This window comes from Elgaria multicarinata, chromosome 11 (assembly GCF_023053635.1).
Source record: "Elgaria multicarinata webbii isolate HBS135686 ecotype San Diego chromosome 11, rElgMul1.1.pri, whole genome shotgun sequence".
Classification (NCBI taxonomy): domain Eukaryota; kingdom Metazoa; phylum Chordata; class Lepidosauria; order Squamata; family Anguidae; genus Elgaria; species Elgaria multicarinata.
This window is the reverse complement of record NC_086181.1, coordinates 42,509,298-42,523,064: the sequence shown is the minus strand read 5'-3', so window position 1 is coordinate 42,523,064 and position 13,767 is coordinate 42,509,298. Positions and strand designations below refer to the sequence as shown.

At 42.9% G+C, this 13,767-nt stretch overlaps 1 protein-coding gene across 1 annotated transcript; it reads left to right on the top strand.

Annotated features, from left to right (window-relative positions):
- The first annotated feature begins 2,165 nt into the window (after positions 1–2,165).
- On the top strand, positions 2,166–13,307 carry LOC134405965 (vomeronasal type-2 receptor 26-like). Its single transcript, XM_063137198.1, has 6 exons — positions 2,166–2,456; positions 5,230–6,093; positions 6,842–6,919; positions 7,461–7,682; positions 9,475–9,601; positions 12,406–13,307. The coding sequence occupies exons 1-6, from the start codon at positions 2,166–2,168 to the stop codon at positions 13,305–13,307; spliced, it is 2,484 nt and encodes an 827-aa protein (XP_062993268.1).
- The last annotated feature ends 460 nt before the right edge of the window (positions 13,308–13,767 follow it).

Here is a 13,767-nt window from a genome sequence, read left to right as displayed (position 1 = left end):
AGCCATTTTTGTGCTTGGCGTAGATCTGTTGTATTGTGCTTGGTGTAGATCACTTCTGACTGTCTGTCTGTCTCTTCCGTCAAGACTCTTGTTCATGCATTGGTTATGTCTCGGTTGGACGACTGCAACCTTCTTCTCACTGGCCTTCCTTCTTCTCACATCAGTCCATTGGTTTCTGTTCACCACTCTGCTGCTAAGATCATCTTCTTGGCTTGCCGCTCTGACCATGTTACTCCACTGCTGAAATCTCTTCATTGGCTTCCAATTCACTTCAGAATCCAATATAAACTTCTCCTGTTGACCTACAAAGCTTTTCACTGTCTAGCTCCTTCCTATCTTTCCTCTCTCATCTCACACTATTGCCCCGCTCGTGCTCTTCACTCCTCTGATGCCATGTTTCTCACCTGCCCAAGGGTCTCTACTTCCCTTGCTCGGCTTCGTCCATTTTCTTCGGCTGCCCCCTACGCCTGGAACGCTCTTCCAGAACATTTGAGAACTACAAGTTCAGTCACAGCTTTTAAAGCTCAGCTAAAAACTTTTCTTTTTCCTAAAGCTTTTAAAACTTGATTTTGTTCTGACTTTTATACTGCCTGTTTGGTGCATTCTCTTCCCCTCCTTATTGTTTTATTATGATTTTATTAGAATGAAAGCCTATGCGGCAGGGTCTTGCTATTTTTTGTTTTACTCTGTACAGCACCATGTACATTGATGGTGCTATATAAATAAATAAATAAATAAATAAATAAATAAATAAATAATAATAATAATAATAATAGATCTGGACCTGGTTTTTTCCCTCCTATAATAAGTGTGTATTTCATTATGGAAAGTTGAGCTCAATGTTTGCTTGAATTTGAAACAAACTGTATATATCCATATGTAACTTTAAAGCCAATGTATATTCAGATCTAACTTTTAAACAATACAGTGCATTGTTTTGTGGGTTTCCCTCTAAAGAGTCTGAGAAATTAAAACACCAAAACACACACCAAAACACACACACCAAAACACACACACACACACACACACACACACACACCACTTGAAAAAGACGTATTTGCATGAGATTAAGAAATATACTGGCATAGGGGAAATGGTGAAAAAGAAACCAGAGATGGGGGAAAAGGTACCTCATTTCCCTAGACATCAGGAAAAACTTCCTGACTGTTAGAGCAGTACGACAATGGAACCAGTTACCTAGGGAGGTTGTGGGCTCTCCCACACTAGGGGCCTTCAAGAGGCAGCTGGACAACAATTTTTCAGGGATGCTTTAATTATTGTTATTATTATTTTTAAAGGTGGATTCCTGCATTGATCAGGGGGTTGGACTCGGTGGCCAACTCTACTATGATTCTGTGATTCTATGATTTGAAACTCATGAGTAGCCAAACTGCAATGAGATTTTTAAATGAACAAACTAAAAAGAGGCCTAAATTAAACACACTCAATGGAACGAGTGGAGGAGGTCTGTCCAAATGGCCCTCATTGCTGAAAGAGGGGTAGAGTACTAGTTTTTGCGTATTTCTGATTTGGAAATAGAGCTCAGTATATTAAAAGGCACAATGGTCATTGGAGACTTATCAGATGCTAGCTACTCTTAGGACAAATTATGTTAACATTGACCATACATTTACTTTGTGGGATTTTAAATGGCATTTTCGTACTGTAGGGACTGACCATTATTCCTTGTTAAAGCACATATTTTGCATCGAGAAAATTCTTTTTTTTTGCCTCCTCCAAATCCGCAGTGTTATGAAAGGCATTTGCCTAAGAACACTGAGAATAATACCATTTTACTTGCTGTACTGCATTTATGCTACCTTCCATGATAGCCAAGTTGTGCCTCTTTTCAACTGAACTTCAAAAATTCACACATTTTCATACTATCTTGTCTTTTCTCATATGCCTCTTTGGTTTGTCCTTCTTTCTTGGTACCAAACTACATTGGCAGCTTCTTTCTATAATTCTTGGCCTAAGTGATTTTATTTTTTAAAAAAATCCCTCCAGCAATAATGAAATTAAGATGGTTAATTTACCCTTAAGTGCAGCCTAAAAGTGATTTAAAGTAATACATACAAAGAGCCAGATGAGTTCAGAGCTGTAAGAAAACAATGTCATGAACTGTATCATCTGTTTGTGAAAGAGCATGTAATTCTGTTTTCAGTATGGTATCAAAATTCTACCAGAATGTCCTGGCATTGGATTTTACTATAAACGACATTAACAAGACTCCCAAGATCTTACCCAATGTCACACTTGGATTCCACATGCATGACAGCTACCTAAATGAGAGGATGAGCTACCGTACCACGCTGGACCTGCTGTTTAAATCACTCAGATTTGTCCCCAACTATTTATGTGGCACACAGAAAAAACTCATAGGCATTGTCGGGGGACTTGGATCTGATATCTCTTTCCATATGTCAGACATCTTAAGTCTCTACAAGATTCCACAGGTATGATCTTTGCATAGGGAAGTGGAGATATTTACAAATAACTCACATAATTAATTCTTCTTAGTCTGGGATTTTATGGTTCAGGAAGATGGATGGGAGTGAAGGACAGGCAAACATGGACTATCACAGTACACTCTATATGGGGCTGCCTTTAAAGTCAGTTATAAGAACATAAGTGCCATATTTATATAATATTATTATTGGAGCTGTTGGTTTTATTTTTAGTCATTGAATTTTATTGTTATGCATGATTTCTTTTATCATGGGAGACTCACATCCATAAATGTGGCCCACATTAATTTAAAGCAAACAGACAAAGTTTTGCTCAGTGCTTTTAAAAATAAAGCCAAAGGGACTCAGACAATTTATTTATTTATTTTTTATTTTATTTATTACATTTTTATACCGCCCAATAGCCGAAGCTCTCTGGGCGGTTCACAAAAATTGGAGACTTTGAAACACAGATTGGAATCAGGGATGTCTAACATTTCTTTACCACAATGCTTTTGGGCAGAAACCACACTTAAACACAGAGCCCTTAACAAGAGTCCCGGGCAGCCGAACGCCTGTGGCGTAAGACCAAGGACTGGGTGGACTTTGTCCACTACAAATTTGTTCTCTCCTCTTTCTCTTCTGCCATTTCACTGGCCAAACAGCAGCACTACTCAACGTTGCTCCAGTCTAATGCTAGGCACCCTCAGCGGCTCTTCGCGTCCTTCAATTCTCTTCTGAAGCCTAATCCACCATCTCTCCCCGCCTCTCTGTCTGCCAATGACTTTGCCTCTTTCTTCAATGCTAAAATCCAAACTATTCGCTCCGATCTGGCCAGCTCTGCTCCGCTTCCAGCTCCTGTCCCTCACCTGTCAGTTCCTCCTGCAACTCTCTCAGCGTTCCCTTCGGTCTCAGCTGATGAACTGTCTAAAATACTGCGCTCGTCGAAGCCTTCCACTTGTTCCCGTGATCCGATTCCCTCTCGCGTCTTTATTAATCTTATCCCCGCTATCCTCCCGTCCTTGCTTCACATCATTAATTCTTCTCTGTCCTCTGGTTCATTTCCTTCTGCTTTTAAACATGCTACAGTCTCCCCCATTCTCAAAAAACCCACTCTTGATCGACTATCCCTGTCTAACTACCGACCTGTCTCTCTCTTGCCCTTTGTCTCAAAGATCCTGGAACGTCTGGTCTACTCTCGTTGTCTTGACTTTCTCTCTAATAACTCTGCTCTGGATCCCTTTCAATCTGGCTTCTGTCCTTTGCATTCCACTGAAACAGCCCTTACCAAGATCACCAATGATCTTCTTACTGCCAAGTCTAAAGGCCATTATTCCGTCCTTATTCTCCTTGATCTAACCGCAGCCTTTGACACGGTTGATCACGATCTTCTCTTAGATTCCCTCCATGACCTTGGACTCTGTGGCTCTGTCTATAACTGGTTCGCCTCCTATCTAGAGGGTCGCTCTTTCAGCGTGTCGGCTAACGGCAGCTCGTCCTCCTCCTTTCCCCTTTCAGTTGGGGTTCCGCAAGGCTCGGTGCTTGGCCTGTTGTTGTTCTCTCTATACATGCTGCCCTTGGGTAAGTTTATTCAATCTCACGGCCTCCAATATCACCTGTATGCCGACGATACACAATTATATCTCTCATCTCCGGAACTTTCTCCTGATGTTCACGATCGTATCTCGGCATGTCTTTCAGATATCTCAGCCTGGCTGCTTCATCGTCGTTTGAAACTTAACATGGCAAAATTGCTTGTTTTTCCTCCTAAACCTTCTCCTCACCTCTCATTCTCTCTTACTGTCAACGATGTCACGCTTACTCCGGTCAAGGAAGCTCGTAGTCTTGGCTTTATATTTGACTCCTCGCTCTCCTTTACTCCTCACATCGAGGCAGTAGCTAAATCCTGTCGTTTCTTCCTGTATAATATTGCCAGGATTCGACCATTTTTGTCTGTCTCTTCTGCCAAGACTCTCGTTCACGCACTGGTTATCTCTCGGTTGGACTATTGCAACCTTCTTCTCTCTGGCCTTCCTTCGTCTCACATCAGTCCGCTGGTCTCTGTCCACCACTCTGCTGCTAAGATCATCTTCTTGGCCCGCCGCTCTGACCATGTCACTCCACTTCTGAAATCTCTTCATTGGCTTCCAATTCACTCCAAAATCCAATATAAACTTCTGCTGACCTTCAAAGCTCTTCACGGTCTAGCTCCTGCCTATCTCTCCTCTCTCATCTCACACTATCGCCCCGCTCGTGCTCTCCGCTCCTCTGATGCCATGCTTCTCGCCTGCCCAAGGACCTCCACTTCCCTTACTCGGCTTCGTCCTTTTTCTTCTGCTGCCCCTTACGCCTGGAATGCTCTTCCAGAACACTTGAGAACTACAAACTCAATCACTGCTTTTAAAACTCTGCTAAAAACTTTTCTTTTCCCTATAGCCTTCAAATATTGAGATTGTTCTGACTCTATACTGTTAGCTTCACCCTACCCGGTGCCTGTTTACACTTCCCTGTGCCTGTTTGCATTCTCCTTTCCCTCTTTATTGTTTACTACAACTTATTAGATTGTAAGCCTATGCGGCAGGGTCTTGCTATTTACTGTGTTATCTGTACAGCACCATGTACATTGATGGTGCTATATAAATAAATAATAATAATAATAATAACCAAATGTCGATACTCAAATAACCAAATATTTATTGGCAAAAAAGGACAGTCGTACATGCATGAATTGAGATACTCAATTCTTAACACCTTTCTAAAACATCTCTACATTTTTCTTTAGCTCGCGTATGGCTCATTTGCCCCAGAGGAAAGTGATAGAACACCGTTCCCTTCTTTTTATCGCATGGTTCCAAATGAATCCCCTCAGTATATGGGGATTATCTGGTTACTCCAGCATTTTGGATGGACCTGGGTTGGCCTCCTTGTCAATGATGATGACAGTGGAGACTATTTCTTGCATGCTCTGGAACCATTACTTTCCAAGAATGGAATCTGTTCAGCCTTCATACAAAGAATCAAAACCCAAGGTCGTTTGCTTACCATTTCTGAAATGGATGGTATGTCCTCAAATATGTATCTGCCTTTCATGGATAGGAAAGTCAGAATCTTTGTTGTTTATGGTGAAACTCTCACCATTATTTGGTTGGGCACTTTAATGATTCTAGCAGGTGATGAATTTCAGGAAGAAACATCTGTTGGAAAGTTATGGATTACGACACCCCAGATTGATTTTACAGTAATGGGTCTTATAACGAGTTGGGATTCTGAAATATTCCAAGGCACCATTTCCTTTGAAGCTCACTCAAATGAACCTCTTGGGTTCCAGGCGTATCTTGAGAACATAAAATTCCATTGGGTACAAGGAGATGGTTTCATGAAGGGATTCTGGGAACAAGCCTTCCAGTGCTCATTTCCAGATTCTAAGAAGCCAGCAAAAGCTGATAAAGCTTGTACTGGGGAGGAGAAGCTGAAACACCTTCCTGGGTCAGTTTTTGAAACACGCATGACTGGTCACAGTTATGGTATATTTAATGCTGTCTATGCCTTGGCACATGCCTTGCATGCCATGTACTCACTTAAATCTAACCACAGAGCACAAGTGGGTGGTAAAAAGCTTCAATGGCAAGACCTTCAGCCTTGGCAGGTAATGTCTCCACAGTGAAATGATTTTATTCCAATGAACACATTTGTACAAGGTTAAACAGCATCCAGATATAAACATGCAATGAAGTTATACACATTTTCCTTTGACAAAATGTGCATGCATGGTTGGAGCTAATACATCCAGATCCCCCCCCTCCAAGTAACATCTGTGGGGGAATCAGTACTATCATACAGGAGCAGGGGGAGTTATACCTTTTCTTGCTGGGTTCTTGTAGACAATGCCCCACTGATTCTGCTGTCATCTCTAAGCGATTATCTTCCATTTATGGAAATTGTGGTTTCTTTCTAGTGTCAGAATTTTTGAAGGGGAAGAGAAAAAGGATCAATCTCCTTTTCCATGTAACATGCTCCTATTCTTGATCCCCCCCCCCTATCATGGACCAGGACCCCGGACCCTCATTCTCAAAGACTCCAAATTCATGTCCTGTAAAGATCCAGATTGAATGCAGGGAGAGCATTCAGTCACAGAAAGGTGTCAGGAGGCTTCCATCTCTCTAGGAACCAACTCCTGAAAAACAACGAAGGAGTCCTCTCCATAGCATCCAGAAGAGTTTTCTCTTTTGTCCATGGGCCCTGAGGACTCTGGCAACAAGGATACTAGCATGGTGCTGTTGCACTCATGTCCTGCTTGTGAATTTCCCATGGGCAGCTAGTTGGCTACAGAATGCTGGACAAGATGGACCCTTGGTCTGATCCAGCATGGCTCTTCTTATGTTCTATGTTCTTAGCATGCCACAGCCATTGCCATGTCACCACAGTTTGAAGATGAGAAGACAGCCCAGGGCCCTTCAGGAAATGAATCCTCAGTCAGTATGGAGGCATAATGAACCAGCTTAAAGAAAGCTGAACTCTTATTTAATGCTCAGTCTTCATTTGCTCCTTTTTGGAGCAACCCTCAGGCAATCCTTTGTGGTTTTCCAGTCCCATTCGGAGTTTTCTGTGGTACTGGTTTATTCACATCTGGCTTCCTTGTCAAACTTAACCAACCCAGTCACCTCTTCAACATTTGATCTATATTAGAACCCTGCAATGCAAGGTACTGCAATGCCCAGTATCATAAAATGCATCACTGAGGTGCCACAGTGCTTCAACGGGACTCACACACATTTAACATCATGTTTTCTTTTGCCCTTGAAACTGAAACAAATGGACTAGATACGTTGCACATTTTCAGTATTCTGTGATTGCAATAATGCCTGCATCTGGAGACTTGAGCATTTATAAGTTGAAACTGCATAAAACTGTATCACCACTAGGAGATACATGTATAAATCATGGTGATTGTGGCATCAAGTCTCAATTACATGTTCTGACTTATCCTTTTGTTTCTCTCCATCTCTCCCCTAGCTCCACCAGTTTCTTCAAGGCATTTCATTTAATAATTCAGCTGGAGAAAGGGTACATTTTAATGATAAAATGGAAATCATTGCCGGATTTGATATCATGAAGATGGCCATATTCCCAAACAGCTCATTCATTAAAGTGCAAGTTGGAAGGGTGGATCCCAATGAAGGAGAAGAATTCGTCCTCAATGAAGATAAGTTTACCTGGCAGAGAAGTTTCAACCAGGTGTGGATCCTTAGTGGCCACTCTGTTACCAAGTAAAGTGATGTAAGGTTCAGAGGTTTCCTTTGATTCATTGACTAACCCTGCTGTGGATGATAAAGCTCTCAAATGGAGTTGTTGCAATGTATTATATTCCCAAACTAAAAAAGGAGGCAGTGACCAATGCTTCCATTTTTCACAACCAGTGTATAAAATTTAATGAATTTTAATGAATGAACCCATGGAAAATATTTAACAGGCCACAACTGAGCTCTTATAAGCTCAGGAGAAAGCCAGATAAAATGTATTTGTGGGACATAACTATACAATGAGCCAACAGGTGGCCATCCCTGTACGTATAGCAGGGGAGGTCAACACCTGCCCTATGGGTCACATGCAGCCCCCTGGCCTTCAAGGCAGACCCCACTGTCCCCCTGGCCATAATCAGTTTTGATGGTGTGAAGGCACTGGCTGCAAACAATCTGTGGTTTGCAATCTGCAGTTTCCACATTGAATTTTGGCAGTGTGATGTGACAGAGACTAACGGGAGTTACATTTAGCTTTAAATTGGCTGGCAGTCCAGATCCAGGCCTGATTCAAAGTGCTGGTATTAACATTCAAAGCCCTAAATGGCTTGGGGGGAGGCTATCTGAATGAACGCCTCCTACCATATATACCTGCCCGGACCGTAAGGTCATCCTCAGGGGTCCTTCTCTGTGAGCCACCGCCAAAGGAAGCGAGGTGGGTGGTTACCAGGAGGAGGGCCTTCTCTGCTGTGGCACCCCGAGTAAAGAGGTTCACCTGGCACCTACACTATACTCTTTAGATGCCAGGTGACAGCCGACAGAAAGCTCTGGCGTGGGCTGGTCCATGAAGTCCATGAACTCCATGAAGTCATGAAGAGTCGGAAGTGATTGAACGAATAAACAACAACAAAGACTTTTTTATTTTCTCAGCATTTTAACAGTAGCAATTTAATTTTAACTTTGCTGTTTTAAATTTGTATTTGAAATCGGTATTAATTTCTGCATTGCTGCTTGATTTTATCCTGGCTGTGTTTTTATATTGTATTTTATATTATGCTTTTAGACTGTTTGTTTTATGTGTTGAACGGTTTCTAAGGTTTTAATTTTTGTAAACCATCCAGAGAGCTTTGGCTATTGGGCGGTATAGAAATGCAATAAATAAATAAATAAAGTTCCATTTGTCCCAGTTCAGCCTCTGTTTTGTTGTGCTCTGAATGTTGGTGGAAAACTGTCAGATTTGGGTGGGAAATCACAGCCGGCTTTTCCGTGATCGTGTTGCTTTATGCCGATGATGGCAGGGATGCCGTGATTTTCCACCCAAATGTGACAGTTTCCCACCAACTTTCAGTGCATAAATGTTGGTGGAATTTCCAGGGGATGGAAATTTGTCTTTGGGGCCCAGATGTTACCCAATCATGATTTCTGATTTGAAACACTCACCTGAGTAGGCCTTTCCTTTTATCAAGCTTTCACATTTTCCTCACCCAAGCAATTGACTGCAAATATGCTGCCCTGTATTTTTTTTAGGAAGCAACCAAGGCTGTTTCTACACCAGCCTTTCCCCCCCGGAATCGTCCTGGGATTAGCCCTGTGCATCCAAATGACACACAGGGGATCCCGGAAGCAGGCAGGGACGATCCCTCCATTTTCCTGGCATAATCCTTAGGTGTAGAAAGGGCCCAGAAGGTTATTGCATGGACTGCATTCCGCCATGTCGGTGGAACACTTTTTTTTCTTTTTAGGTCAGCTAGTGAACAAAAATCCTAAATCATATTCACCTTTCTGGGTAGGTTCTTCCCATTTCTGTATGTAGTGACTCCTGTAATGCTGGTTATCAGAAGAAAAAGAAGGAAGGGGAGAAATTTTGCTGCTATGATTGTGATCCGTGTCCAGAAGGGAAGATTTCATACCAAAAGGGTAGGTCTTACAATGTATCAAATACTGCAGCTCACATAGGTCTAAGCTAGACCTAAGGTTTATTATAGAATCATAGAATCATGGAATAGCAGAGTTGGAAGGGGCCTACAAGGCCATCGAGTCCAACCCCCTGCTCAATGCAGGAATCCACCCTAAAGCATCCCTGACAGATGGTTGTCCAGCTGCCTCTTGAAGGCCTCTAGTGTGGGAGAGCCCACAACCTCCCTAGGTAGCTGATTCCACCGTCGCACTGCTCTAACAGTCAGGAAGTTTTTCCTGATGTCCAGCCGGAATCTGGCTTCCTTTAACTTGAGCCCGTTATTCCGTGTCCTGCACTCTGGGAGGATCGAGAAGAGATCCTGGCCCTCCTCTGTGTGACAACCTTTTAAGTATTTGAAGAGTGCTATCATGTCTCCCCTCAATCTTCTCTTCTCCAGGCTAAACATGCCCAGTTCTTTCAGTCTCTCTTCATAGGGCTTTGTTTCTAGACCTCTGATCATCCTGGTTGCCCTCCTCTGAACACACTCCAGCTTATCTGCGTCCTTCTTGAATTGTGGAGCCCAGAACTGGACGCAATACTCTAGATGAGGCCTAACCAGGGCCGAATAGAGAGGAACCAGTACCTCCCGTGATTTGGAAGCTATACTTCTATTAATGCAGCCCAAAATAGCATTTGCCTTTCTTGCAGCCATATCGCACTGTTGGCTCATATTCAGCTTGTGATCTACAACAATTCCAAGATCTTTCTCGTTTGTAGTATTGCTGAGCCAAGTGTCCTGGGGTCATCCCTGTTCATGTAAACGACACACAGGGGATCCCGGGAGCAGACAGGGATGACCCAGGACGATCCCGGGATAAACCTTAGGTCTAGTTAAGGCCACAGTTTCTTTCTTTTTTTCCTTTTCAGCAGCCGGGGCAGTAGCATACTCACTAGATTCTGTTTTCAAACACTTCCCCATATTATTTCTTGCTTTAAATAATTTTTGCTCCACTTTTCTGTATTTCAAGTTTTGATGTAATCCAAAATAAGTTCCTGCATATGATCATGGCAGTGTCTCACAGTACATCTGGCGCATTAGGACTGAACCAGGACCGGATCTACACTACCGCTTTAAAGCACTTTAGAACAGTTTTGTCAACTGTCTATGGAATGTGTCCTGGGCCCCAACAGTTGTCAAAACTGTTCTAAAGCACTTTAAAGCTGTAATGTAGATCCTGCTCAGGTTCCATATCTATGACAGCTACTACAATGAGAGGATGAGCTACCATACCACTCTGGACCTGCTGTTGAAATCACTTAGATTTGTCCCCAACTATGTATGTGGCACACAGAAAAAACTCACAGGTATTATCGGGGCATTTGGATCTGACATCTCCTTCCATATGTCAGACATCTTAAGTCTCTACAAGATTCCACAGGTAAGATCTCTGCCTAGAAGAGTAGAGATGCTCACATATTTCATTCTTCTCATTCTAGGAATGATTTTATGGTTCATAAAGATGAAATGGAGTGATTGACAGGCAACAATGGGCTATTGTGCTATGTGAGTTTAAGTACAGTTAAGAAATTTCAGCTGATGAAGAATAGAGATGTGAAGATTTAGTTAAATCCATTTCATCTGTGTTTTACAGTGGCCCCATTCAGAAGGCACCTTAACCATGGTAGTTACGCCAAAAAACCAGGCTGTGTTCAGAAGACCCCTTAACCTATGGCTTTAACCATGGTGAGTCAGGCAAAAAAAAACCCTTATTCATCATGGTTAAAGCTGTGGTTTAAGGTGTCTTCTGAACATGGCCAGTGTGTCAGTAATCATTGCTTCTATCATCAGCTCTTTGATAGAATGGGGTTGTTGTTTTTAGAGGTGTATAAGAATTTCCTTCCACAGAGCTGGGGAACTTGTGTATTTTCTTCATCCTCTCTAGTGGATTGTCATGGGGGCAAGATTAGCATGTGGGGGGAGGCAAAGCTTTAGGGTAGATTCCTGCATTAAGCAGGGGGTTAGACTTGATGGCCTTATAGGCCCCTTCCAACTCTACTAGTCTATGATTCTATGATTCTAAGCCCACTTTCTGGGGTCTCCAGAAAGTGCACAAGTCCCCCAGCATGCCATTAGTCAAGAGAGACTTTAATTAAAGAGGGCCTTTAATGCCATGATCAGCATGGAGGGAGGCAGGCATACATTTCTGCGGCCTCTGAAAATTAGCCTCCCCCAATGGCATACTGGGGGAATGTGCACTTTACCGAGGCCCCAGAAAGTGTGCATCACCAAGCATTTGGCCAGGCCAGCTCCCAGAACAGGGCTTGTTGAGCAACACTCAGTGAACTTGTGGGCGGGCGCCCCTTGAATTCTTCATTCCCTATCTGTAGTTTTCCAACATAGGGATTTATATGTCTACAATATATGCCTTACAGTTGTAACAAGACAGAAAGCTTCTTGCATGGAATGTTGTAGGCCGAGGTTGATGGTGAAAGTCATTGAAGTCCCAGTGGAGCTTTGAAGCCCAAGAAAGGGGTTGAGAGAGTAAATTCTAGGAGTAACCAAGTGAAAACCTTTTCATTTGTTTACCGCAAGGGTGCACTTTCTGTTGCTATCGGGCCACAGGTAGCTCCTCAGTGTGGGTTGAGTAGCAGACATACTTCCCCAAGGAATCTCCCTTCCTCATATACAAATCAATTCTCAACCCTACTTTTATGAAGGTAATGGCAACATGGAAGCAGTAATATCCATTGGTGTTGCTGGGTGGGAAAAGAAGATAAATATGAATTGACACTGTCATTGCTGCTACCTTGTTTTGTTTTTCAGATATGGGTGACTGTTTCCAATGTCCAGAAGATCAATACCCAAGCAGAGACAGAGATCAGTGCATCTCTAGGATTATAAGTTTTCTGTCCTACAAAGAACCTTTAGGACTCAGTTTAGCTTCAGTTGCTGTCTCTTGTTCCTTGATCACAGCCTTGGTGTTAGGAATATTTTTCCGGCACAAAGACACCCCCATAGTCAAAGCCAACAATCGAGATCTTACCTACATTCTTCTCTTCTCCCTCCTTCTCTGTTTCCTCTCTTCTTTTCTATTCCTTGGACAACCTGGGAAAGTGTCCTGCCTCCTACGGCAACCAACTTTTGGCATCATCTTCTCATTGGCTGTTTCTTCTGTGTTGGCCAAAACCATCACTGTGGTTGTAGCTTTCATGGCCACCAAGCCAGGGTCCAGTTTGAGGACGTGGGTGGGGAAAAGACTTGCCAACTCCATTGTTCTTTCTGGCTCCCTCATTCAAACAGGTATTTGTGCCATGTGGCTAACAACCTCCCCCCCATTCCCAGATCTTGATATGCAGTCACAGGTTGGAGAAATTGTAGTGGAATGCAACGAAGGGTCTGTTGTCATGTTTTATCTTGTCCTGGGCTACTTGGGACTTCTGTCCATCATCAGCATCACTGTGGCTTTCCCAGCCAGGAAATTGCCAGACAGTTTTAATGAAGCCAAGTTCATCACCTTCAGCATGTTGATGTTTTGCAGTGTTTGGTTGTGTTTTGTTCCAACCTATCTGAGCACCAAGGGGAAATACATGGTGGCTGTGGAGATCTTCTCTATCTTATCTTCCAGTGCAGGTTTACTTGGTTGTATCTTTTTCCCTAAATGCTACATTATTTTGCTGAGGCCGGAACTGAACAGCAGAGATCATCTAATAAGAAGAACCTATTAAGGAACGTGTCCGCCCTGTTGCATTCATTTCTTCCACTATATCTATGGCATTGAGTCATTTGCCATGGCTAGACCAGGCCTATATCCCGGGATCATCCCTGTTAGGATGACCATATGAAAAGCAGGACAGGACTCCTGTATCTTTAACAGTTGCATAGAAAAGGGTATTTCAGCAGGTGACATGTGTATATATGGATAACCTGGTGAAATTCCCTCTTCATCACAACAGTTAAAGTGCAGGAGCTATACTAGAGTGACCAGATTTAAAAGAGGGCAGGGCACCTGCAGCTTTAACTGTTGTGATGAAGAGGGAATTTCACCAGGTTCCCCATATATACAAATGATACCTGCAGAAATTCCCTTTTCAATACAACAGTTAAAGATACAAGAGCTCTGTCCTCCTTTTCATATGGTCACCCTAATCCTTGTACAGCCAAATGACACACAGGGGATCCCGGGAG

Excerpts from the sequence above, each read along its gene's own strand:
- LOC134405965 (XM_063137198.1), top strand. The coding sequence starts at position 2,166 with ATGGTATCAAAATTCTACCAGAATGTCCTGGCATTGGATTTTACTATA. Across the intron at positions 6,920-7,460 it reads CTTCAGGAAATGAATCCTCA|CTCCACCAGTTTCTTCAAGG; the intron begins GTCAGTATGGAG and ends TCTCTCCCCTAG. Across the intron at positions 7,683-9,474 it reads GGCAGAGAAGTTTCAACCAG|GTTCTTCCCATTTCTGTATG; the intron begins GTGTGGATCCTT and ends CTTTCTGGGTAG.